The 27,970-nt window shown below is 32.9% G+C and overlaps 2 protein-coding genes across 7 annotated transcripts; both read right to left on the bottom strand.

The window, feature by feature from the left end:
- Positions 1-8,109: 8,109 nt before the first annotated feature.
- Positions 8,110-19,689, bottom strand: Bm5564 (Uncharacterized protein; the record flags this gene model as incomplete). Of its 4 annotated transcripts, none has more annotated exons than XM_043073765.1 (32): positions 8,110-8,340; positions 8,669-8,822; positions 9,003-9,199; positions 9,302-9,541; positions 9,635-9,813; positions 9,906-10,120; positions 10,192-10,452; positions 10,529-10,655; positions 10,797-10,957; positions 11,052-11,161; positions 11,225-11,368; positions 11,481-11,627; positions 11,685-11,776; positions 11,898-12,035; positions 12,231-12,425; positions 12,827-12,980; positions 13,226-13,388; positions 13,663-13,820; positions 14,048-14,270; positions 14,503-14,722; positions 15,067-15,241; positions 15,344-15,514; positions 15,705-15,806; positions 15,921-16,141; positions 16,444-16,584; positions 16,758-16,905; positions 17,059-17,196; positions 17,561-17,693; positions 17,887-18,048; positions 18,642-18,802; positions 19,199-19,353; positions 19,638-19,689. In XM_043073765.1, the coding sequence occupies 32 exons, from the start codon at positions 19,687-19,689 to the stop codon at positions 8,110-8,112; spliced, it is 5,268 nt and encodes a 1,755-aa protein (XP_042929699.1). The 4 variants fall into 4 exon arrangements, with proteins under 4 accessions (XP_042929699.1, XP_042929702.1, XP_042929701.1 ...); XM_043073768.1 differs by having other exon boundaries at positions 9,003-9,193; XM_043073767.1 differs by lacking the exon at positions 17,887-18,048.
- A 1,308-nt stretch (positions 19,690-20,997) lies between these two features.
- Positions 20,998-27,475, bottom strand: Bm16921 (Uncharacterized protein; the record flags this gene model as incomplete). Of its 3 annotated transcripts, XM_043073762.1 has the most annotated exons (14): positions 20,998-21,020; positions 21,921-22,028; positions 22,100-22,254; positions 22,745-22,882; positions 22,971-23,068; positions 23,223-23,379; positions 23,780-23,986; positions 24,177-24,307; positions 24,495-24,648; positions 25,121-25,263; positions 25,797-25,921; positions 26,243-26,372; positions 26,613-26,848; positions 27,235-27,475. In XM_043073762.1, the coding sequence occupies 14 exons, from the start codon at positions 27,473-27,475 to the stop codon at positions 20,998-21,000; spliced, it is 2,046 nt and encodes a 681-aa protein (XP_042929696.1). The 3 variants fall into 3 exon arrangements, with proteins under 3 accessions (XP_042929696.1, XP_042929697.1, XP_042929698.1); XM_043073763.1 differs by lacking the exon at positions 27,235-27,475 and having other exon boundaries at positions 26,613-26,738; XM_043073764.1 differs by lacking the exons at positions 22,745-22,882; positions 22,971-23,068; positions 23,223-23,379; ... (6 more) ...; positions 26,613-26,848; positions 27,235-27,475 and having other exon boundaries at positions 22,100-22,136.
- Positions 27,476-27,970: the final 495 nt, after the last annotated feature.

Raw genomic sequence — 27,970 nt, 5'->3', positions numbered from 1 at the left:
TTAATTCATTTTTGTTTTGAAATGATATAGAAAAATATTTCGTAATGGCTTTGTGATAGATTTTGCTCACAGCTAGGCTGCAAAGTACTTCAGTGAGCTTGAAAATAAGGTATAACATGGCAGAATATAGGAAAATAGAAAATGCATGTTACATTACGCCGCCATTGGTACTTTGCTCCCTCTGCTGATTCCAGTTTTTCATTTAATTCTAGAACAGCAGCTTGTTCCACGCTACCACAAAGATGCACAGCTATTCAGGCATTCATGAGCATGTTTTTGGGAACCATTAGGAACAAGAAGTGATTTAGCAGCGTGAACGGATTTTTATATATACAAATAAAAAAAAACAGATTAAAAAAAAACTAATATCCTCAGCGTTTTTTTGCTTTTTAATTAATAAACAGAGCATTCCGCAATGCAGTTATGGATATTCATATTAGACTGTCCTAGAGAGATGAACAATAAGGACAATAGCGACGAAACTGTGTAAGTTAAAAACGGTAGTAGTTTTCAGATGCAGATATAACAGTGTTGACATTGCTCAAAGAGGGGTAAGAAGAGATAAGGGCGATGTTGAAAATGAGAGAGAGAGAGAGGAAATTAAGTCTTACAGGACAATACGCTTTAATTATTCAAATAAATATACTTCAAATTTCTTCCGGTGTAGGTAGACTAGGAAAAAAAAAATTCAAATTTCTGTGCTGATCAAAGAAGAATATAACTTAGTCTGTAGTGATGTAGATTATTTTAATCGCATTCATTCACCGAACAGACTTGAGAAGTAGTTCTTGCAAGCATCAACGATCAATTTCGTTTTAAAAATATGATTACATTGCGCCATAAATTTCAGGAAATTTAGAATAATGTCCGACATTCAGGTATTATGATTTTTCAACTTTAATATAGAAATAATTAGTTCGAAATCCAAAATATTATTGAATATATGGCTACTCAAAATCTATTCTGAACTGATGACCATGTTAAGCATCTTCTTCTTTCAGTACAAACAGAAGAACTAAAATCGCCTGTTACGAAACCGAATCAAATTAGACAGCATATCGGCTAAGAAATTTTATTCATTCATGAAATTTTGCCATAAAACTTCATTCATTCATGAAAAACTAAGTTGCAAAAATAGCATTAATATATCCTTCCAAAATTTTTCAGCTCGTCCTAATTTTATTTAGTTTTTAAATCAGTTCCTTAAAAAAATTATTTTTCTTAAACAATAAAAAAAAAATTATTTTTCTTAAAAACAATATCACGGGAATTAATGTTATCTTATCAGACACAACAAACAAAAACCTAATCAGTACAAAGAAAAAAAAATCTTATTGCATTTTTTCTAGCAGTTATGTAGCACTAACTTTTTTAATATTAAAATCTTTAGCGATGTTGTAGTGACTTGCTTTCAGCAAGAAATCACAAAATTCTATTAGAACTGTCGATTGGGTTGTTTCAAAAATTCTATCTTAAAGGAAAAAATTATAAAAACTTCATTGATTCTTTAGGTATATCCAACATTATTTTAGGCATACCCAAATATCCAACATTATTAGGTACCTTTATCAATGTGGAATTATTTTGCCGTACTTTTTTATGTCAGACTGAAGAAAGGACATGATTGACTAGTAGCTTCAAAACGCTACCAGTAACTAGGTCGAAAATTATAACAATGCTGCAGTTTTTGTCGATTTTGTTGATGCACAATCGTCATGTCATATCACACAAATTGGTAGTAATGATCATGACTGCACACATGTTTTTTAAGTTTATTACCTCATAGGTTATGCATTTCTTATGGGTGCACAACTTCAAGCATATGAGATACAATTCACGAATAGTATAGAAAGTCCAGTGAATCTTACAAAAAGATTTTAAAATATGCTAACTATAGTAAAAGACGAAAAGTTTTATGCAACCACAATAAAGTTTTAAGGCTTGAAATATTCCAATTAAGACTTGAGTAAACGAACTTCGAGTCATTCATTAAATATACCAATCACTTTCCACTATCGTAAGAAGCAATTGATGCTGACTGTAATTGATAATCAGAATAATCAACACTGAAACTTTTTGAAGAAAATTTCTGTAAAAGTTGCAGAACTGAAGCACAAAAAGTACAGAAGAAATGCAGCTTATCATTATCCTCGCTTCAAAAGTAATCGACCATTGCATAAGTCAACATCAACATTTTTGTTTGCATCCAGTTTTTTTAATTCATTGTTTATTCATTGTGTCCTTTTCAAATCTTTTTTGGAGTTGCGAAGACATCATCAGATATCACTTATGAGGAAAAATGATTGTAAAACCTGTTTGTGAGTTATCAAATGTTATAAGCCTATAACTAGTCTAGGATAAATCCTTAATATACGTAGCTTGCTTGAGTTTTTTTTTTTTTTTAACAGAGAAATATAAGGACGAATGATAGCAACCATTTTCGCCATAATTTAATTTCAAATGTCGTGACATCGTATACTGTGGCCTTCGCTACGAAGTAATTTTTGGTCAGTTGTTCATTTTAGACTAAATACAATTTGTTGGTTAAAGAGTTATCATCAATGTCATGAATAAACGACCGTCAAAATCTTCATTTAAGATATTGAAGAAAATTAAAAAACAACAAACTGTAGAAGAAAAAAATCTGGATTTTGGATTTAAATTAGTTATCAAAAGAGTTCCCAGGAAAATGAAATTTGAAATAAGTTGAAAGACTAAGATTTAAAAAATTCGTCCATGAAAGCGCTCCAGCTTTCTCACTTTGCAAAGTATTTAATCTGCAAAAATATGTGTGATAGCAATAAGAGTTCTTTCAGTTTCAAATATTTATATGAATTATGAATGGAGGAACGAATTTTGAAATTTGGATTGTGTGGTTCATTACATCAACAATCTAGATGATAGCAAATTGAAACTTATAGATAAAACACTAATTTAATATTAATTTGAATCATTGTCACTAGTTGTCAAAATAAATGAGAATTGGTTAATATTTTGAAAGAAGACTGAAGGATGAACTTAAAAGAACTTTTTCCGTCATTATATGTAGCAAAAAAAAAAAAAAAAAAGGTAAAAAAAGTGGATTTAGTCCAGTTACAAAGATAGATGAAAATCTATTTTGTTCCACTCCCCAATATAAAAATGAAACATTTGAAATCCAATGAGTCAAAACCATTAGCACTTCAAAAAGTTGCTATATTTTGTTTTAACTTTACTGACATGAAAATGGTACTAAATAATGTCGCAAAATAAAGAACACACATAACATTTTATGCAATCTTTTTGCAATCTGTACTAACAATAACAAATCATAGTAAGAAAGGTTTAAGGTGATTAAGGTAAGTTAATCCACTAGTAGCTTTTACCTTATATAGTCATCAATCATAACGATGTAAGCAACAACAACAACAACAAATTCAAATGGAAGTGTGTGAATTAATGATCCTGCTAGTGATATTTGCACAAGAATACGGAAGTTTGCCTCTCTTTGAAATACAGATATTTGTTTTGCGTTTAAGTAGCAATAACAGTTGATATTCAAGTGTTAAGTAAACTTTATAAGTATAAAAAGAAACGACAGATAGGAAGTGACGAGAGGTAGCAGGTCAGTAAGAAGTACCGGTATGGGCCACTTTTTTAAGTTCGTATTTATACAGCTTCGTAATTTATAAAGCTGGCATGTATTAGAATTTTTTATCTGCTTTATTAATCCCAAATTTAAAAGGAAAGATTTTCTATTTAAACCATGTCCTTTTTCGATCTGAATCACACGTATCTTTTGGAAAAGATTTTACTTGTGATATTCATGTAACTATTGTGCTACATTAAAAAGATGGAAAAATATTCTCAGAATTAAAGACGTCACATTTATTGAAACTAGTAAGCCAAACTGGAATGCAAAGCTAGTTTTGAAATGAAGTTAGAAGACTCTTGGAGGTAGAACTGAAAATGATCTTAGGATGATTGACAGCGTTTGCTGGAAAGATATTGCGTTAAAGAGCTAAACTTTTTACATTATTATTCGTCCAGAAAGAGCGAGTGAGAGAGATTTATCACTACTTTTGAATCATAAGTGAACGAACTGCGTGACTAAATCTGGTAGGGTAATTTTTCTCGGCACATTTTATTAAAACCCATTCTATTATTCCATCAGTCGTTTTAAGCTTTTATGGTCATCTAGTTTCTAAGAAAAATTTTATATAAATGAAAAATTACTTTCTTTTTAGAGAAGCTTTTGTTTTGATCGAACTGTAACTCAGATTGGTCATAATTTGAATTTAATCACATATGCATTAATAATTCTTATCCTCTTCAAAACCTGACCATACTTTATGAGCTATTATTTATAATGGTTTTTTACAACCTTGGTCACTGATTTCTCGTAATCGGTAAGCGATCTACATAAATATTAGAAGGAAAGCAGTTTTATTATTTTTCTAGAGAAATGGAAGAAAAGTCAATTAATCTTCGCATAATTACACTTGCGCAAATTTCTATTTTCAAAGATTGTTATTTCTGAGCTTAATGCTTTAGACGATTTTATGACATTTTTGGAAGACTCGCAGGTCAAAATTTTGATCATTTCTTCCATACGACCCTATTGAAGTTTTCACTATGAAAAACGTTGTTACTGATATTAACAATAATGTGCAATATTGCAGTCAATGATTTATGACAAGATATTCCTTTATTGATATGTCATACTAAAAAGTGTTTGAAGAATGTTGAAATTATTTCAAGCATTCAAATCCTTAATGAAATGATACTGCAATATCACGAAGAGTTGTTCGAAAGAAATAATTATTATAACAATATTTGGAAAAAAAAGAGGGTGACTGGGAAGACAGCAATGCCATCAATATCTCGCTAGTGCTACGGAAAATCCAATATGCAAATTAGTTTGAATTCTGTAAACAAAATTAATTTTAATTCACTACCAGTACAGAACCTTAATGAATTTCTAGAAAAGAAATGAATTGCTTTCCTAGTGATATTTATAAATAACTCACCCCACAAAAAAGAATTTGCTAAAAGAGAAACATTTAATGCTTAAAAAACCCATGAGGAAAGTATAACTCACGCCGTAAAACGCAAATAGCCAGTAAACCAAAATTTTCATTTCCATTCCCAACAACTTATTTACCAATTTGTCGTATGTTACAGCTTTCTAAATTTGACCAGTATTCTTAAGTTTATTCTATAAAATGAGCAATGCTAAAATGTTAATATCATTCTTCAAAGTTTGACTGGATCACATGAATTTGGATCATATAATGAGTAAAGGTTTAGGAGAAATAACGAACACTTTTTGTTTACAAAAAAATTATGTCAGTGGTATATTTGAGGCAATGGAAGTGAGAGGTTGTTGTGAAGTGACAACTGTTACGAATGATATCTGCTCGGTACGAAATAATGTGATTTATTTGTTGCAATAAATTATTATTGCATTCAGTGGATATTAGTAACTAATTCGAAATTTGTATCTAAGCTAGAAAAGAAGGAAATATTTTCAAAATGCCCTGTACAACATTTTGAAGGTTAAAATGTATTGCCATATATTCTTTTCCTTTAATAAAGTAATCAAGTAACACATAAACAAGTAGCACGACAAATATACTTCAAGACATAATTCAGGTATTTTTTAGAGCAATTTTGTTTGCTGTATATAGGAAGTAAATTGTGGATTTTATTTTCTCAAAAAGGTTCCCGACAATTTCAATTTCGTGATTAAAACGACAATGCAAAACTTGTTATGCTTACTATGTATGAAAATAAATTATATCCATAGACCTGATGTTTTCAGCGACCTTGTTACTGTGAAGGAAAATGTTAGTGTAAAGGGAAAAAGAATCAAAAAAACCTTTAAACCTCCAACTCAAAACCTTCAAAACATGCAAACTTAAAATTTACTCTTGTAGTATGAATAAAACAAAGTTCCTAAAATAGGTAAAGATAAATGGATTTGCGTCCGACCTAACTTTTCTCCAAAAACCTTGTTCTAAGAAGTCGTCACTTTCTAAAACTTTTTTTAATCTTAGTATGGTCGCATTATAACACAATCTTTAGCTCATTTCTAATAAACATTATAAATAAAAACTCATTCTAGATAGAATAATTCTCACATTACAGAATCAAGAAGTCTATTTAAGTAGTATTTTTGCAAATAGTGAACAATATTGTTGTGGCATAATTTCATCTCTGTTAATTTAAAATCCATACTCAAAACACTCAGCAAAAAACACCACAACACACATTTTTCATGGCATTTAAATGGCACTATGTTATAAAACTATTAAAAAAAAAAAACAGAATCCACCGTCTATACACCTTATTTTCCCTGTAATTATGGAAGCACATGTACCAGCTTCCATAGCGAAGTCATCGATATTCAGATCTGCACTTTAAGACTGAGCATTGCGTTATGGAACTTCGATTATATCTTAAATACAATGATAAATTTTATCAACACTAATGATTTTGAACGAGCTTTCATTGCAAAAAGGTTATCATTCAAATTAAGATTTCCGTCCTATTTGAAAAAAAAAAAAAAAAAAAAAAAAAAGAAAGAATAATTTAATGTAACTGCCATTCTTCAGAAAAACAGAAGTACCCCAAATATTTTGCAGGATTCATATGTTCTTGATTTGCCTGTTTAATAAACTGCCACTTATCGACCAATTTCAAGTATACTATTATAATAAGAAATATAGGATTAAAGTGTAAGACAAGAACTCTGGTGACGAATGTATTTAAAACTCGATGTTCTCAAAATAATGTCTGCATGGGAAAAGGTATGGTCATTTGAAAGAAAAATTATAAAAAGCACAAGGGAATTCGGGAAGAACGTGTCAATTATACAAAGGAGAAACAGCTTTCATTAGTTATGAGATTACAACAAACATCAAAAGTCTGCTGGAAATATGATTCACCCCAGAAAGCACTCTCCTTTCGCATTCTCCTGCTCTCCAGTCAAGCTAAAACTGATGACAGCTCTATTTTTAAGCGATAAGCAGTCCTGCAAAAATGCAACTACTTCATTTTACAATTTTGCATGCTAATGGATCATACTGCTTGCCTAGATTCATGTTTTAAACAACAATGACGAAGAAGCACCATCGAAACTTCAATGTCGAATTATCTTACTCTTGGATATGAAACTGCAGCAGATGAAACATAATTACATCTTTTACACATGAAATAGACCAACACCACGTCCAACTACCAAAAAAATGAAATTTCAAGACTTTCCTCTGAACATACAAGTCATTTGTAGTACCTGCTCCTGCACATACATCCATAAACGGTTGCTTAACAGAAACCGGCATACAATGACAATTGCGTAGTGCAGAGTATTTATTCACGCCAAAAATCCACTCCTATAAATAGAAAAATTTTTTCACTTTTAATAACTTGTTTAAATTCATCCATTAAACCCATTAAAAACAGTAACCTTCTGCAGCCATTTTAGAAACTCAAAGATCAAATAGATCTTGTGAAATGGAGCATTTTCAACGAATAACATACGGAAATCATCGATATTTATGTTAACAGTACTCACACAGAGTAGAAAACGCATTCTTATCACAGATAGGACGAACTGGAAAATCTTGGATCACCAGTAATCCTTATTTTTTCTTAATGTAGCCATATTTTTAGATTTAAACATGGCGGAGTAAAGAAATAATAAATATTTTATAATTTGAGAATACAGTGAAATAGAAAAGAAGTTATAGATAAAATTGCTTGCAGATTCACAGTTACATTTATTGACAAAATGCTGAAAAGTCATTAAGATTTCAAAAATTTAACAACTATAAGAGTTACTGTAGCAGTAATTTTTTATGGTTACTGCAGGTCTTTCATCAACCATAGTAATGCAATGATAATGAACTGCAAGTAGCAATAAACAACAAGATCAAATACAAACAAAAGTGTCATTCATATAAATCTGAGTGAAAGAAAAACAGGAATGGATGAGATCAATAGAAGTTGGACAGCTTTTTAGACATCCTAAATAAAAAATCATACAAATCAGTTAGATAGGCTGACAATTGCAGTAAAATATATTATTTGTTTTCTTTGAGGCATCAACCAACAGATTCTATTTCTTTATCCGAGTGAAACATCAGAAGACGTTGATGAGTAATCGAGTAGGTGTTGTTGATGAGTACATTCAACAGATGAGATAAAATTACTACTTGGTAACAATACATGTCCCATACTTTCCACTGATGATGAATCTATCGAGGAAATAATTCTACTATTCGTTGGCACTTGTAGCTGCTGAGACTCTTCGCCGCTGCATCCCATATCGATATGAACTGGACGAGTAGTCTTCACCTGAAAATAAAATACAAAAAAAAAAAAAAACTGCTTTTCAAACTGATTATCGCTGTCCATACAAGCCTGATCATTGAACGTGTCAGTAACAAAAAGTCTGCTGAAAGAAAAGCCGCTAATAGCAAAGGGCGAAATGTGCAGAACTAGCTAAATATGCATAACATTTTAATACGATAAATCATTTCGAGTGAAAGTTCTGCGATAAAATGTGTTTAAAAACATTTCGGCGTTTTTACTTTAATATAACAAAAAGTTCATTTGTTTAATGAAATTGGCAGTGAAAAAATCAAATATCCACATACAGATGCAAGAGCAGATCATTATGTACCTTTGAGTAAGATGGTGGAGGACTATAAGTTCTGGTGATACCAACAGTACGTGAATGATTTCGTTGTTTTCGTCTATTTCTAGTGGAAACTGTCCCACCGTGCTGCAAATGAACTCGCATCCCAGCTGGTTTCACAACACCATATGTTGACAAACTATAAATGATCGATTATAATAATTTTTTGAAGCCTTAATTCTTTAATCCATTCATAATTCTTCAAATTCAATTTTCCGGTGTAAATTCTTTTCACTGATTAAGCGACATTAACCCAAAATTTATAATAGTACAAAAGATTAAAATTTTGAGCTTTAGTAAAAATGCCAAACCGTAACACCTTGCAGCAGAAGGTGGTGGTGCAAAAAACTTCCGCGAATTTGCTTTAGCTACAGCAGTAAGCATGGAACCCTTTTCCGAAGGGCTACCATTGAGTGAGTGAAGATATGAAATTGTATCGGCTGATAATCGTGAATTTGGTGGAGGCAATGCATTATACAGCGATGATGCTCCAACAGAGTAAGTATGAAGCTGGAACTAAAGAAAATGAAATGAAACTTGTTTACAAACAACTGCTGCGCAAACGAAATCTGATAAAATGGATTATTCCAGATTTCACGGAATTCCTTAATAACATACCTCAATCTGCGTATCATCTGGATGTGCTGGCAATAGCACTAGTGGCTCAGCATTCATCGGCAGTGAATGTGTTGTTGCATGAGATAAATTTTGTCCTGGTGGTCGTTGCTTCGAAAGATGGCAGCAGCACACACTTACAATACTAAGTGCTAAGAAAAATACTGCCAAGGGTATAATCAATTCGAATGAAGGTGATATAGCTGTAGCAACTGTTACTGTCGCAACAAATTCAGCACATAGCTAGAAATTCATAAGCATGATGTACGCTGTATGCAATGGCATTTAGCTTTGAAATGCTTTTAATACATCTTCCAAATTAACTGGAGTTTTAACCTGTTTCTCTTCATCCTGACCAGCATAGCAGTTGTTTATACCATTACAAATCAACTCTCGGCGAATACATTCAGCAGGATGCAATGCAGCATTTAGTCCAAAGGTACAGTCGAAATAAAAAAGCGGATTAGTACACCGACAATGAGCCTCGTCTGATCCATCGGCACAATCTTCTGCTCCTAAATAAAGAATATATCGAAAACCAAAAAAATGCTGACATTTGCGAAAAGTTAAGTTCACAAACAGTAAATTGGAAAAATGAATAAATAACCGTTACAAACAAGCGCTCGGGCAATTGATGCTTTCCTGTTATCACATGGCCATTTATCAAAAGCAATATTGCCACACCAATGCGAAGATTCATCACTACCATCGGCGCAATCATAATGACCATCACATTTTGCCATTGCATGTATGCATTTCTGTCCATCGTCACATTTAAATTGCCAATGCAGACACGATGTATGTTTAAAACAAAAAGTTTCACTGAAATCATAATTCCAACTTCAATGTTACAAATATAAATATGATGTTCTCAGTCAAATAGCAAAACTGACCTTGGAGTTTGCAAGCCAAATCCAAGAGGGCAAAGACATTCATGACGTTTCCTGGAATCTCGTGGGACTCGGCACAAATGTGAACAGTGTGATACTGCACAAGTATGGTTCAAATTAACATAAAAGTCCCTTTCGATACTGCCAACCACTGTCAGTGCCAGAATATGCTTGACTGAAAAGGGCGATGTTGTGCTCCATTTCAGTTCATCCAAAGAAACAGTAGGAATATCATCCATTAGTTCCAAGAGCATATCATCATATCTGTAATTGTGAAGAAGAAAAACTGACTGGCACATCTCTCGTATAGATAACAACTAAATTGTAGATTAACTCTAACTGGGATTCATTTTTCGCAATAATTATCAATTTCTTCTCGTTGATTGGAACCATATCAAGATCTGAAGGTCGCGCTTTGACGTGATGACGTACATCCGAAAACACGTGTGCATCTCGTGACCACAACCCTAAAAACTAATTATTCCTTCGCTGTCCAGAAACCTAGCTTACTGAGCAATAAAATACGATAAGTCTGCTTAACACAATCTTCACAAAACGACCTGTAGCAAAGCAAGTTTATTTCCTCGATTTTAAAAATCAAATCTAACCATTTGCTGTCGTATAGTACAATCGGTCGTTGATTTGAAAAGCATGAAGTTTCACGGTGTGCATTAAATTTGGTGTTTCCCACTGTACACACTGGCGACCATTCAATGAACACCGAACAATCACAGGAATGGAAGCAGCATCATCAACGTAAAAAAGGAGGCTGAAATAACTTCCACTAATATAAGAGCTCCAAAACTTAACGATTAAACAAAAATCACGAACTAATTTGATGAATACACTGTAAAGAGACGTACTTCAGTCTAGGAAAAAGAGCAATTTGTCGAGGATAAGGAGGTCGATCAGTTACTACAGAACGCTCTCTTCCTGACACGACAACGCCGATATATTCCAAATGATCATTATTCTGAAGAAAAATAAAGTAATTTTGTTATAATAACTGAAGACAAAAAATGTAAATACGAAATACCTTTATACGCCAGACATGAATGGATGATGCATGGCTAAGCCCATGTTCTGCGCATGAAACAAATAACTGTCGACCTACTTCATCGACTGCTAAGTTGAAAAGTATCGCACAATTCGAATGTTTTGATAATGTAATTGTCTGCGTCTAAACATAATACCAATAATGTGAAAATAACACGAATAACGAAATATTCATTTACGATGTTAAATTTAATTCTTCAGTAACTTTGAAAGTAAAAAGATAATAAAGTGTATACCATTGATTGCGATAAATCTGATGATCGTTTAATAACTTTATCATCATTTGAATCAATCCAGTAAATCGAACGATTTGCAGAAAATAAATCAACACCCACTGAAACCGGTGTGCCAACATCTGTTATTGATAAAATTGAATAAGGGTCCTGAAATTACATTAAATCAAAATCGGATCCTTTCAAAAAATTCTGGTTAAGACATACATTCTTCCAGAATACGCCATCGGTATCTGTTTGTCTCAGATTGAAACGTATGAAGCGACTTCGAACAGCGACCAACAGAAAGTGTTTTGGTGCTAAAATAAACAAATATTTCAAAAAATATAAATTAATATCCCTCATTCAGAATACAAGTATCCTGCTTTCCTTACCTACGTCTTCATAGTAATTTTTGCAAACAAATAAAAAATAACTTACGCAAGCACTTTCCACCAACGTCATCAAAGGTAAAGTGGTCCTCACAAAAACATTTGGCACTTGCGTTGTACAAACTTCCGCTGACTGCCACGCATATATCACTACAGCCACCATTGTTCTGAACACAGCCATTCCAACCTAAACAGTTATGAATATTTAAGTTAAATGGTATACAAAAACGTTTGTATTCAACAATTTCTTCGCTGCTTTTTTCAGCAGATCCATCTCGTTATTATGTAATCAACAGAACCATTGGAAGCAGCTCATACACACTAAATGAAGCAAGCTTGTTTAACTAACTCGTAATTTTTTCCAAAGAACAAACAGATTCACCTTTACTTATCTGCGCATGTGCAACAACAAGATTTGAAACATGACTGACACCATCATGTAAAACTGTTAATGCATGGCCGCTATACAGATCAATAGTATTGCTATTCATATTGGCAATATATATTTGTCGATTATAAACAGCTAATGCAACAGGTAATAACTGTTCACTATATACTAAACGAACACGATTTCTCCCTGCAAATGATTTGATTCCTTACCTTGAAACATTCACTATTTAAAGGTGCGGCTTGAATTATGATGAATCAGTTTCAATTCGCAACACCAATGAGTTGTAATAATAATAGTAATGAAAATAACGATAGATATCACAGATTTAACATCCATATAAATTGAGTGATTTTGGTAATTTAGGCTACTTATATGATTCCACTTTTTTTGATGATAGACTCAGTTAGAGTGCAATAATGTAAAAGAAAATTTTTCAAGAAAAAAAAAATTCACTCTCTTTATGAAGAAATGAATTTGGCTTAGGATCTAAACTGGATCAATATCATTAGATAGTAATCGATTCGCTACTAACAGTAGATCCCAAAATCCAAAAACATACATCTCTGTCTGGAAGACAAAAAACAAACCACTGAAGTCAGAAATGGAAACTCCACCTCCACGTTCATTCAGTTCTGACCACACTAACAATTCAGATTCAAAATCAATTGCAAGTGCATTAACTGTGTCCAGCTGTTGAACAATAACTTGGCCTCCTGATTGTTCGCCATGGAGAGGTATTTTCTAATTATGTAATACTCGTAAAATGCAAAAGAAGAAACCTAAAGATGGTCTTAATCAAACCATCTTCAAAAGAATACTTCTAAACAAACAATCAGGAAAAGAATTTCACTGTGAAACCGTGAAAAGTAAGTTAGAAAAAGGCATCTATTTCAAATACAGAATTTTTCAGACTAAAAATGAATGCATAAAATTTAGACCATCTATCAACCAAAACGAAAACATTATAAAACATAGAATGCACTTACATTTATAGTGATTTTTTGCTGATTATAATAATTAACAAAAACAAGAAATCGCTGAAGTGGATGGACAACTAGATATCGAGGATCAATATTTTCCCATGCAATTGTACGATGACGACGTCCATCACCACGAACCATTTCAATTCGACGCTGTTCCATATTACACCTTAAAATGACTAAAATTAAAGTAAAATCAAAGTAGAAGAGAGATATATAATGAAAACGTCGATACTTTTTTATTTTTATTTTATTTATTTATTTATTTTCTCATCTTCTATCTCAAACCTTTTATTAGAAAGCAAGCGTACAAACTTAATACCATTGAAATCCAATTCAAAGCTGGCTGATCTTTGTAAACACTCAGAAAGGCTATGAAAAATTACTCTTCTTACATATTAAAATCAATATCTTTGAGTTAAGAAAAAAATTCACTGTCTAACCAATAAATATTTGAGGTGATCCAGTCCACAGCGATATAATTCACTGCGTTTCCTTCATACACAGTTTCCAAACCAGAGCCGTTAAAAAAGGCGCTACGAAGTAGTGAGCGGATCGAGCGACCATGTCCTTCAGACGACCAAAAAATTCTCTGGGAATTCTAAATAAAAGGCAGCGATATTTAACGCAATTTGATGAATGGCAATGAAAGCATAGCATGATAAACGAGAGAAACCAACAATAACAGAACGACTGGGCATAGTAAATGCAATCATAAACCTCTTTCAGGAAAGGATCATGTTCAGAGATCAATCACGATCAATCAGGGTTGTGTTGCTCATTAAACATGAAAAACAAATCAGTTACATAAGAAATCGAGTTAGTCACCTGATTAATGTCGACGCTAACTGGAGCTGATGTCATATCAGCAATGTTGATACGGTGATTATTAGCTGGAGCTGTTTCCAAAGAAATTCGCATGATGCTGTTAGCTGTATTCACTGCAGGACTTTGAGTGTAGATGAGAAATGCAGTAGGCAAAATGCATGTTGTATTATCTGCTTGCAACTCATAGCCAACCGGACAAACACAGCCTCTTTTGCCATTTGGTCTGCAAAAAATGTACTATTTATCAATTGTTTAGAAAACAGTACTTTAATATGTTCACCTATTTAAGAGAAGTGAAGTAGTTCAATCAAGATAACTTCGAAGGTTTATTAGATAATGTTCACTTGACAAATTTCAGTAATATTTTATTTGCTAATATATACCAAAAGAAATATTTTATAGAAATCTACAATAAATTTCACTGTTTTAAAATTATACTGAATTCACAAACTCACAGCTTGACACAAATGTGCGAACATCCACCATTACTTGTCTGACAGGGAGAAACACCCTCTGGGATATGATTCAGACTAACCGCTCGAATACCCATCTGACCAAAAATAACAGAATCAGATACCACAGATAACTGTACATTCAAAACAGATTCATTGTGTCGAGGTACACGAAATACTGATATCTTACGACCATACAGCGAATTGCAGTATAATGAATTACCTGCAAGTGGAAATCTTATCACGTTCAGTAAAATACGCCTTTTATTAGAAGTAAATTTAGAATTAAAAAATTTTATAACTTTAGTTCTTCATAAATTCCTCAATTAATTAAAAGGATTCCACATTTTTCATTTAGCGGTTTGTACACAATATTTTAACGTTGTGCTCGGTTAAAAAGAAATCCTTTGTTTCGAGAGGTAAAATAATATGACACCAACATAATATGAAACTCGACAATACTAACTCCATCACTTTTCATCAAATCTTGATAAGGACGGTTGAACTTTGTCTTCATAAAAAATCTAGAAATTTCTGAATACACGCAAATGAATATAATGAAGCAACCTAATATAGTAAGTGAATAAGGATGGTTCACACTTTCTGCGAAAACCTGAACATCTAACGTCCCATCAACTGCTACTGACTTAATAAATGATCGACTCCCTTCTGCCCAATATAAACGCTTATGCCTTGCATCAACCACAATTCCATTTGGCCAGGCATTTTTCTCCAGCGAAACCTGAATGTTTATATTATTCTGTTAAAATGATTCAAGACACTAATATACGAGAGGAACAATAACCTGAAAGAGCGAAATTTTAGAAACAGAACAAAAACATACGAGCACTCGCCTATGTGAACCATCTAGCCATGCTTTTTCGATGCGGCTCGTGCTTTCGTGCCAGTCTGAAAAAAACATATAACCACCATCTGGATCCAAAGCTAAACCACGTGGCTGTTTCAATCCGTGCGATATTACTATCTGTCGTCCTTTGCTAGATAAGCTTTGCATCTAAATAGAAAAGAAAAATTTTCTAGAAATTTCAAGCACAGAAAAGTTAAAAACATTAAAAACAACATGAGTATATCGTCAGTATAGACAATATCAAAACAAATACAATGTTTGAGCTTCTTCTAATTGCTACATAAGATTTCAGAAGTAACAAACAGACAATCACTATAAAAAAAAGTGCGTTAGGAACCTTGATTTGTGCAACGTTACTATCTAACCAGTATAAATTACGATTCAGCCAATCAACAGCCAGAGCATCGGAAACTAGCTTATCTGAATCTTCAACAAAGACCTGGAAACAGGAAACATCAAAGTCTTTCAGCAGTAACCTAAAACTAAAACAAACATTTTTTTAAAATATAACATTTTTTTTTTAAAAAATATAATTTTCCAAGCTAAAATTAACCTCCATTCCTGTGCCATCTGGATTGCACCTACGAATAACACCCATGTCTCCGTCAATCATGAATAACTTCTTATCGATTGGATCAAAATCAATATGCACAACTTTAGTGTCTCGTATCTCAGAAGCTACATTTGGGAGTGGCAGAGGTGTATGATGGGCTGTATCTAATGAAATAAAAATCAAGCCTGATGTCGTCGCCACATATAACAAACTTTCTATTCCTAAAATTTCAAAGACAGCAAAGACTAAAAAAACAGCTTCGAATATCTTCTAACATAACTTGCATCAATTTTACAAATTAGCACCACAAAGCATTCAAAATCTGAAACAGTAGAGAAAACCACATTATCTTATCAATTGTTCAAAAATACAGATTTTTAGTTACGTAAATATGAGATAAAAATGTAGCTTAGATCATAATAAAACATCTTTATCTATCCAGTACCCACCACTTATAAATGAACATTACTATCACAAAGTTGTTTAGTGACTTATAGAAATAAAACTGAAAATTGTTAATTACCATTAGGTGAACAAGTTAAACGATCTTGAAGAAGACGAACTCCCACCGGGCATAGGCAAGATCGCCATGGTGCACCAGGAATCAGAACGCAAATGTGTGAACAACCACCGTTTTTTGATTCACAAGGATTCAACGACTGCTCTGAAATAAGAAAAACAAGGTTTTTAACAGAATAACCTTCAAGGTTAATACTTGAAGTATTTTGAAATATGCATTAGTATTTTCACACCAGCATCATTAAGGACTTCATATAAATCAATTTCACAACACAAATATACAGTGGACCGATTTAGAAAACAATATCTGAAACTTACTCAGTGGCTGAACCTCTTCATCGAATACAACGAGAGCTTCAACACCACTTGAATTGATCATTTCACGAGTTGTACGATCACAGTCCATTTTCTCACATACTGTTATGCCGGAGTTCTGATTTGTCACTGATGTCCATATCAAATAATCCTTAATTCTTTTTATTAAAAAGAGACATAAGAAGGGTCAAAATTCTACTGTCGGAAAAGATATTCGATTATACCACATGATGCTTGTGACCACATGATTCTCAAATAAATATTTTTATGCAAAACAAAAATGGATTTCGAACCAACTACGTACACTGAAAACATCGAGGTAGAAGGCGTTCACTTTACTGGCAACTGTTCGGCATGATTCACGATCATATAATGAACAGCTCCAAATTTGTGATTCGTCCAACGATGTCCGAGTACGAACATAGTACAACATTCGACTTACCTTAAAATCAATTAAATTTAAAAAAAAAAAAAAAAAAAAAAGAAAAAAAAAAAAACGAAAAACCTGATATTGATTGATTACGACAGTTCCTTAAACATATTCATTCTTCATTCAAACAACCTACAATAGAACATGACCACAACTTTATAACTGGATCAAAATGTTTTTCATCAGATCAATACCCCTTATTCCAATATGAGATGGTCTTACTCCCAACATATGTGTTGCAATGAGTGATCAGACAAACCCTGTTTATTCGTTATATTAAAAAGAGGTCTACAACTAACTGTTGTTACAAACGTGTTTTTAAAAAACAATTTCTTTGCAAACATTTATAATCACAGATTTTGGAAAATAGATTCACCTGTTCTAGCGTAAGAGCAGATGTAGCAACAACACCAATAGTATCATCTTTAAAACAGTGAGGATCGTGATGTCGACCGTCCATCCACGCCCGTTCAATACGTTTATGCACACGATTCAACCAATACATATAGCTACCAAAAAAAATTGGTAGTGAAGAAGTGATAAGTTTCAACAACAATAAAGTTCATTTGAATTTGAATTTACAAACGAAGTAAATTGATTAAGCACGAATTCAAGCAAACAGCGAGCCTAAATATGTAGCACTTCTTAAAAAAAATCTGGTTTTTTGGAGGGCTGTTAGTAATAAATTAGAAAAATTATTACCCATCAACTGGGTCAAGTACAAGAGAATGAAGGGCATCAACTCGAGAATTCAGATTTTCAAAACTAGAGTGCAGTGCAATAGCACAAGTAGTCTGGCCATCCAAAGGACATACTTCTATGCGTCCAGCATTATGTATACTAGCTGTTTCAACACCCACGTATCTTAAAAAGTTTCCATAAAAAATCTTGCTTCCATTACTTAATGACACAAGCTTAAAAGATATGCATAACTGTTACCGCACTTCAATTACCATGTTATATCGACATTCAGTTCCATTTTTTCCGATTGTGACTCCCTTTGACAGTGTTCTATCTACCGTACAAAAAAAAAGAAAAGAAAATTTTTTCCGTCAAGAGTAGTTGTTCATGTCACTTTATTTTTTAAAAGCTTTTTTGGAACGTGAACCGTGTTAAGGCTTAGAAAGCATTAATTTTGATTCAAGCTCATCTAAAAATTACTGATATATGGTATGCGAAAAAATAACTCGTAGTTATAAGTATTCCACAAGTATCCATCTGTACGGCTAGGTCTTTGGAATAGGTTAAGAAATTGAGTCTAAAAAATATTGAAATGACTTTTACATTATTAAAGAGATATTTTGACAAGGCTCAGCTAGCTGAATATTTCCCAAAATATTCCTTTCCTGATGTTGCAACTTACTTCCATGGGGAATGCGAATACCAACGTAAGACAAGCAAACCACTTTTTCCACTTCAAGACATCGAAAATTAAAAAAATTTAAAAAGGTACATACAGTTTGCCAGTTACCCAATCGATAGCAAGTGAAGTGACTGTTTCTTCTGCAACACCGCTACTGCGTTGTATGTATGATGGAACTGTACTATTATCCAGAGCAATCACGCGGATGTTGCCACTAGATGATCGCTGCCAGCTTTCCATATAGGCCAAAATGTTCTGTAGTAAGAGTTGCTTAATGTTATAGTTTGATACTGCTTAATATTAAATATTTCCAAGACAAATTTATTATAAAAACTAGTCAGTACTAAAACTTTAGTTAATCAGTACTAACAAATGGAATATGGTTCTTTCCACGCTATTCGTATTAATACAAAGATAAACTTTAGTCAAGTGGAACGTATATCAAAGATCAAAACACTGGAAGAAGTGTAATGTCTCAGGCTTTTTCTTTATCAACCAGCAGTAGAAATAGATAATGCGGTTAATGCCATATATAAAGTTAAATAAGAAAGAGATCCTTATCAAAGTTTTGGTATTAACCAGCCGACAAATGGTATACTTATATAAATTATGTTCATCCTTTAGCTAGTTTCCAAAAATATAATTTCAAACCCTGCTAAAGTCCAAGGCGATGAGAACGGGGAATGATTCATCAATACCAGAAACAATTTCCGTTGCTGACGTGATCACAGTTTTATCGATGTCCAGTGTTAATTGTGTGATAGTTTTCCGTTGTCGAGCTAACACTGGAACTTTTGTTAACACCGCTAAAAAAGCATAAAAATGACCACATATTCATATTTCTAACGCATGAGATTTAGTGATGTGTATCGAGAACTAAATTTTTCTAATTGTTTATTTCGCTTTTTAAGAGGCCAAATTATGCTTGACTCTTCCGAGCACTTCAGCTTGGTGTTTCTCTTGAAATGGGATAAAGCTGAATGGAAGGAGGGACTCAAATAAGATTAATTAATGCGGATGAAATTTCCAGCCCGACCCTCAACTATATAAGCTAAATCCATGGAGTCTCGTAGGTAAAGTAATAAATAACCTCGTTCGATCAGAGCATAATACATAGCGATGGTAAAGAGATTTGCTTTCATGTCACTTCATTGGCCATGAAACTCAAAGTGTTGAAATGTCAAAGATGGAAACTGAAAAATGTTATGCATATATATATAACCTGGACGGATGCAGAAGAGAAAGCAGGCAAATTTTAGAAGGCCTACGTAACTTTATCGACATAGAGTGAGTCATCATACGCTCCCATGTTGAGAATAGCACTATATTGACTTTATAGCTGCCGATTTAGATACAAAACTCTATGTTTCATACAGTAAGCTACCATGCACGCCCGCGCCCTACCCGCACTTCGTTATCATTGCTCGCACCCAGCAGTAATATCCATACTTTTTCGAGTGTCTTCTACTTTACGGTGGCACAATATCTGCCAACAGAATGATGATAGAAGTGCTGACTTGATTTAATGGGCAAGTGGTTGAGAGGCTAAACTTCGCTGTTTTAATTACAAATTTTCTATTTTTTCCACTTTCAAGAAAGAAACTGTTAGATTTGTAGGTAAATTTAAAATGACTGATCTGATGCTTAGTTTTCATTACACAAGAGACCACTTATTTCTTTGCCAGTCATTTCTGTATGTGATGTAAAAATAAACATTGGCTGAAGAGGCTGTATTTCTCAGATGTAGAACAATTCCTTCCTCAGCCAAAAACTTCAATTTGAAATAAAAAGCCATTTTCAAAATTATTTAGCCTGTTTGCTAATTTTCTTTTTTTTTTTTATTCTGTCAGGACTTTGATATGTAACACAATAATTATCTTGGTGGTCGAAAGAGTATATATTTATCATCAATAGATTGAATATTCCGAAAAATAATAGAGAAAATAAATAAAAACAAAACAGCTACAGTTGCAACAATATACACTGTTATGACATAAATCAGTGAAACAAAACATACACTGCTAAAAATATTGTTTCCTTCACAAATCACTAAAACGAAAACATCTGTTATCCTGTTAACACTTTTTTCTAAACAACAGTTCAACTATTTCGAAAAATTTTTTCAGTCCAAATCATTTTTTAGACCAAATCATTAATTTGCTAGCACACATGTATCACCTATTAAATACAAGAATTAACTGCAACTACCAGTATACAAGCAAAAAAAAAAAAGTATGTATTTATGATGAAACCCCTTGAAATATTCACGAAAAGAGCGTCTAAAAGTTGATATTCTCTAAAAATTAAAAGAAAAAAAAAATCATCTTCATAAGGATTTTCTGGGCACATTCATATTTGCTTGGATTTTGAATGTCGCATTTGGAGAATCTTTTACCTACTCAACTTGCCGCTTCTGACATTACTGTATTTTAATCGGAAGGGTCCAACATTTATGCTGCTTTAATTTTTGCATCTGAAAATACTTAATAATTCAAGGAAAATTTTACAGTCTTTGAAATATGTTTCCATACAGTTATATGATGAATAAAGGTGTTAGTCTCTCCGACCAACTTTGATGCATTTTTAGGAGCAGCAAATCAGACGTGATATTAATGTGTTATTTTGGAGTGGTGACTGTTATGATAACGGAAGCAGAAAAGGCAAAGTATATCTGTAGAAGAATTAGCAGCCTGATCAGTCAGAAAAAGATGACTCGTACGCTGGGTATTTTTGAATTCCGTGTAAAAGATAGAAAAGAGATAAACAACGTTGAATTGTAAGAAAAGATAGCACTGTAGTGAAGGTACTGGTTCTGCTCTAAACATTTTGAAGGCGGTTAAACATGGATATAGTACAGCAAGTCGAACGTGGTACGCAGTAAAGAGTTCTTGTTTGCTGTAGTCAGATTTTTGTATAACTAATGTAAATTCTTATAAAATATTAAACAAACAAGGATTGTGAAGGATAATCAAATGTAGCATATCCACTAATTTTATCGTTAAACAACCTTTACAAATATTTTAAACAACTTTATTAAAGGCTAGAATCCTTTCTGTTATCCAGTTATACTTGTTAACGACACCATCCACCTACCTCTTTATCATCTGTTTTTCTTGATATAGCATGGCCAAAATCACTTGTATGCAAATATCCAAAGTTTGAATGGTATTTTAAAAATCATATCTATCTTATTTAAGGATGTTAGAAAGTACGGGTGAGATTTGCAACATTCCAGGGGATGACTTTTTAAATATCAATATAAAAACTGATGGGTGGAAATGGACAAACCAAATTTATATTTTAAATTTTAAACAATAATATATTTAGCAATAATATATTGGAATGATTAAACACACAAATAAACGGGACTTACTGAGTTCTTCTGATACATCATTTGACATGAGAATTTCGCTAATACTACCGGACGCTTTTGGATCCTTTCCTCCGGACCTTTCCTCCAGCTCTTTTTCCATTTCACTAACTAAATACAGATCGCTTATTTCACTCAAAATAAAGTTCAGGTTAACATTGGTAATGATAATAAGATCCTACATGCTCTTAAACTTCTGAGTTTCTTCTCAGCTTCCATAAGAGCTTCCAGCACCACCGCATTTCTTACCAGTTGTTCCAATCGCCCTCCGAAGATATGAGCTGGCCAATATTTTATAGCTAAATTCGCACATACGCTTGCTTCTTCATTGAAATCTCTAAACTGTGAACATTTCTGGCAGTTATAAAAGGATTTGAAAAGTAAGATATAAATACATTAGAAATATAAAACTACATTTATTAATGATTTGTATTCATATTTGAGTTCAAGAATATTTGGGCATTCTTTATACTCATGGTGTAGTAAAAAAAAGATTTAGTGCTACTCACTCAAGAACATTTAGAAAAGTATAAATAAAAAGGTTAAAACGAAATGAACAAGTTACTACTAGATACATGAGATAATTCCAATAATTCAGTATTGTTCTCTTATAATTGAAAATGAGTTAGAGAAACCGCATAGGAGAGTAGGGAAAGTTAACTGAAGATAACGTAGTGATATGGATTGAATATTTGCAACATGATGCAACAAGCTTAATTAGAAAAAAGAGACTGGTAAAAATGAGAAGGAATAACATATCATAATCATAATAATACGCAGCAATAATTTCAAAGACATAGAAAAAGCAGAAACTGAAAAATACTAACAAACGATGATAGAGTTCAGTGAGATTTAAATATAAACGAAAATATTCGGGATCATCCTTAAGTCGTTCCTCAACTTTGCCTATCCAATTTAAAATATTTTCTGTATCGATATTTTCTTCTGCAGAACATTTGTTCTCTCTGAAAATCTTTGTATAATTTGCTTCACAGCTCAAAACACCAAGCCATTACTTTAAAATAGTCAAGAGAAAAAAAACCGAAAACTTACAAAAGAAAAGATGCAATAAAACCAGGAAATAACAAATCTTTCTCTAATTCCATGCCGTACTTTATTGCTTCATCGGTGTCTCGGTTAATAAAATGAGCCTAGAAGTTTTTAATATGTGATGAGCATAGGAATTATGACTAAGAAAAAAAAAAGCTCCACTTATCTTTGCCTACCAAAATATTGTCGACCTATGCAGTTCATAAGGAAATTAATTACTATCATTAGAAAAACTTAAAAACTGGTGGTGCTTACAGAAAAAAGACACCATAAGGAAAAAGAGCGATCCTTAGGTTTGAATTTGTCCTGAATTGCTTCAATGTATTCTTTAAGTGAAGCGAGTGCGCGGGAAGAATGATTGCTTATATTATCAATCAATGCTATTTCCACCACCGTATATTCTCTCAGCATGCTAAACATGAATGTACTCCATTTCAATTTAAAAAGACTCTAATTTCATCTAATCGCCAAACATTGTTCTTAAACACAGCATCACAGCGCATTTGCTCGGTGTATGTTAATGTACGCTGTAACAAAAATTGGGAAATGAGACACACTCAAAAACAATGTGTTCTGTTTCACCTGTCCAGGCTCGTAAGGAATGCTATTGAAAATATAATGGGACATAACTAAGAAGCCAGATCGATACAATTGGACAGTATATCATCTCGATAATACGGAATGTCGTCTTACAGATGTTTCAGGAAATATGATTTTTGATCCAGTATTCTCAGTTCAGAGATTCAGCAATGGAATATATGATTGTTTTCAAAAATATTAGGGATGGCAAAGTAGTAGCCCAATGAACTAACCCAATGTGTAAAAACTGTCTGTCGGCCTTGATGGCGCGATCACATAAATTTTCAACATTCTCCAACTTCATCAAATTCGTTGTATTCATTTCCGCTCGTGCTTCTACTGTACCTCCCAAAAGTTGCAAGCGTAAGATTATTGTGAGCGCTGTTTGTGTATAAAACTGTGCTTGTTCTTCGGATGAAAACATTGATAAGTCGAGATTCCTTTAAGAAAATTTTGATAGAAGTCTGTCAATTTTCAATCCAGAGAGTAAGGATAGTATCTAGAAGGACAGATCTTAGTTTACGTTCCGCTAATATGTCTTCTGCAAGAACGCATCAGCATGTAACCCATCTATACGATGAAGTTTTGAAATGCTATTAAAAATTGTTTTTGTACATCCATTTTCCTTACTCAAAAGGTGATGATGGCAGAGCGCGCGCTAAGCTCATGTATCGCATAAAAATTTGTTTTCGTCGAGGAAGTGGCACTTTATACTGATCAACTTCCCAAAGGACTATAAAAGTGTCCAAATAATAATCAACCTGAAATTTCTGCTGCTAAAAAAAAATTGAAAACTTTACTGAGATATAGATCAGAAACAAATGAAAAAAGCTACCAGCTAAATTCCAGTTTTGAACAGAGATGATTATGCAGCTTTATATATATGTCAACTTTCATTTACATTTTAGTTTTGCTTAATTTTAAGCAACGTATTTGGAAGACATTTACCTTATTGTCGCAAATTTGAGAATAAATTAACGAGAGCAATAGAAATGCTTCGGATCTATAAATTCCTTGTCTTTCTGCATACGCATCAAGTAATGTGTCAACAACCATACTATGATATCCTCGAGCCGTTTGCTTCAGAGCATCCTTATAAGCACTACAATGATATAAGTAAAAAGGAGAAAGAACGTATTGATTCAACTGAATCCAATAAAAACAAAACTTCTTATCAAAACAATACAACAAAGAAAGGTAACAAAAATTTTTTTAAACCAACTATTTGTAGAATTTTTGTGATTACGAATAGAATTAAGGTCATTAAACATCAAAGATAGTTTCCGATAGGAAATTCTTTCAGAAGCATTTGATGAGTCTGAAGGGTACTGGTACTCTATTATAAATATTACAAGACAAGGCACAGGAAATCAGCCTACTGAAATAAATCATGACTACTACAAAAGACTATGTAAGACGTACTACCACGTTATAGTCGGAAGGTGATTAAATAAGTTGTCACTTCCGATGATCATTTCATCCAAAATCTCATCCAAAAAAAAGAAGAAAACCTCTTCCTATTACGGACTCTAAGTTAGGTTTTGAAATTATAAAAATGAAATGGGAATTGTGACCTTTCAGCGAGTGTGGATTTGTTCTGAGGATTTCTGTCTTCTTCACGAACAGATAACAAGTCTTCGAGTAGTATATCGTCACATGGACATAGAGCCCACAAATTTATCCAATCCGAAGTTAAGAAGGGCTTTTTGGCTCTCTGCTAAATTACGAGATTTCTTCAAATTAAGTACCAATGAAAATATGCATAGTTTTTGAGTGCAGTAAATCATTCTGAGACTTTGCATTTTATTCATTCTACCAACCCTGAGAAGATCTGACATCAGCAGTATCCTGGTAAATTTCATTGATAATGAGATTGTTTGTTATTTCCAAAAAAGAGCGTTAAGCTAATCAGCAGTTAAGCTTATACGCATTTATATGTTAAATGTTCATTTTTCATCGTTAAATTCTTATCTGTTCAATTTTCAACTATTTTTCCCTTGTTTTACCACTTTTATGGATAAAACTGATTGCATATTTCATACATATTTGGTAACTACTATTATATAAAAGAATTTTGACAAAACAAAGGTCATATTTGCTTTATCTGTGAAAATAGCTATCTCCTTCATGTCGATAAGTAATGAAAGTGGCAATCTGAAACGCAGATAGTGAACGCTCGGGCATTCGTGGTGTTCTTGATATTCTTTTAACAACTGTAATTTGGTAATTATTTTAAAAATTAAGGCTTACTTTTTCTTTTTCCAATAACCATGCCATCTTCGCTGTTTCTCGAAAACAATAAATGGTATCACTCACTTCTTCCTTTGCTACTATCAAACGATACTCCTTCATCAGTGTCGTAAATAACACAAAGTCTAATAATGTTGTTAGCTATTGAAAACTTTTTTTATCTCTTTTTCCTTAATATTTTATACAATGATTGGAGTGGGACTCTCGACCGAGGCTTAAGATGTAGTGCTGAACAATATTGCAATACTGGTGTATTCTACAAGCTTCAGAAACTGCCATATGTGAGCCAGAAATGACAAGAAACATTGAAAACTTTCTAACGATTAAAGCAACTAATACAGAAAAGCATTATGATCTTTCTTCAGTAGGGTGCAGTTAAAATCAAAGACTTATATGCAGCAATAAATGATTACTTTGGAGAACAATGATAAGAAATTAAAACTGACCTTTATAAGCTAATTTGTAGTTGTGACACTCGTCGCGCAGAAGAATTGCCCGTCTTTTGTACCAAAAAGCATGAGTCGAATCTTTCTCAATTAGCTGGTTGTAGCACTCAAAACATTTGGTGAGAAGACTCTATAAAAGTAAACAGAACTAAAAAATGTATATTAATATAATTATTTTTACTTGTTTACTCAATAAATGATAGATATCATTTGATTTTATTTGATAAAAATAAGTTAAAATTAGACTTTATGTCAGTGAAAGTTCCCGATTTTCCACTACTTCAATTAAAATTTCAATTTCACAATAATACCAACAGCGAAAACCAGTGCAATTTAAATTAGTTTTCATAGAAACTGGCAAAAAAGAGACTTGATTTCTCTCCATCCTATAGAGTACCCAGAAACAAATACAACATTTATCCTGATATACTCGCAACATTTTCATATCTCTTCCAAATTCATCGCTGATATTCCCGTGCTCGCCTAGTATCTTCATTGCGCATAAAAAATCAGCATAAGCTCCACGAAAATCTCGTTCCAGAAACTTTTGATCACCTCTACTATGATAGTCGGTGGCTAGTAACCTATACTCCTTCAGCCTTGCATCTAAAATATTTATTTCTATTTATATTTGAATTTCCATTTCAACACCGAAAAAACGAAAAAATCACTGTTACTTTAAAAAGTTTGTGTTTCCAATACTACTGTATCAAGCAAGCTATGCATCTTGAAGAGAATGATTTTATCTTATCTAGCAAATAGCTTGAACATTTAGTTCCTTATTGTAACAGCATTACGTTAAAATTATTGAACTGGCTTATTTAGATCTATCAACAAACATTCCAAAAACATATGTGAAAAGAAGCAGTAAACATTAAGATCGTTATTCAGTCACAGTGATGCTTCTTGCGTTAGTAATGGATATGAAGTACATCTGCAATTTTTCTTGCTACGAAAACGTTAGTAAGATCACAGACAAAATACTGTCTTACACTCCCGGGATTCATTACGATTAATATTTCCTCTTGGCGTTCGGCTGATATTTTCCGTTATAGAATTACTCCATAATAATAAAGGGTTGCACATTGGCTGTGCCTCAACTCGTGCGTTTGAGCTGTCATTGCTTGAGACCTCTTGTGTTAAACGACTTTTTCCCGCTGATAATGTCTGCGCAACGGAGCTTTTGTTTCTAACCTTCTTCACTTTTTTGCGACTTTTGCTTTTCTTAACCATACTGCGAAGTCTGTAACAATGGTCAGTTCACGGTATTATTCACGTCTGTTTCTAAATGCAGATGTTAATGTTCTCGCGGCTTGGTGGTGTAACTCTTGAATCCTGGACCTCTTCCTTGATTCATATGTTTACAATTTTACCTTAATTCACTATCTAAATTTCTCCTTCATTTCCTTCCCTAACAATGAGTAGAAAAAAAAAAAAACCAGTCATTCAAATGAACAATTAGAAAAATTTAGTTCTCGATACATACGACCAAATCTCATGCATTTATCTTGATTTGTATACTACATATAATCAATCTAATCAGTTAATGAGAATGATTAGTGCACAGAACGGATAACTACTTCAAGACTAGGTGAAAGCAGAATATATCAGAGCAGCTTTGTGCCACAAAGACATTATAGATCATTCTCCATGTTTGAGTGGCGAAATCGCATGCAAATTTTATGTCATCCAACAATGAAACAATGCAGATTTTATTAAAATATGCTT

This window comes from Brugia malayi, assembly GCF_000002995.4.
Source record: "Brugia malayi strain FR3 genome assembly, contig: Bm_v4_ChrX_scaffold_001, whole genome shotgun sequence".
Lineage (NCBI taxonomy): Eukaryota > Metazoa > Nematoda > Chromadorea > Rhabditida > Onchocercidae > Brugia > Brugia malayi.
The sequence above is the reverse complement of the archived record's forward strand: the minus strand, read 5'-3'. Positions and strand labels throughout refer to the sequence as shown.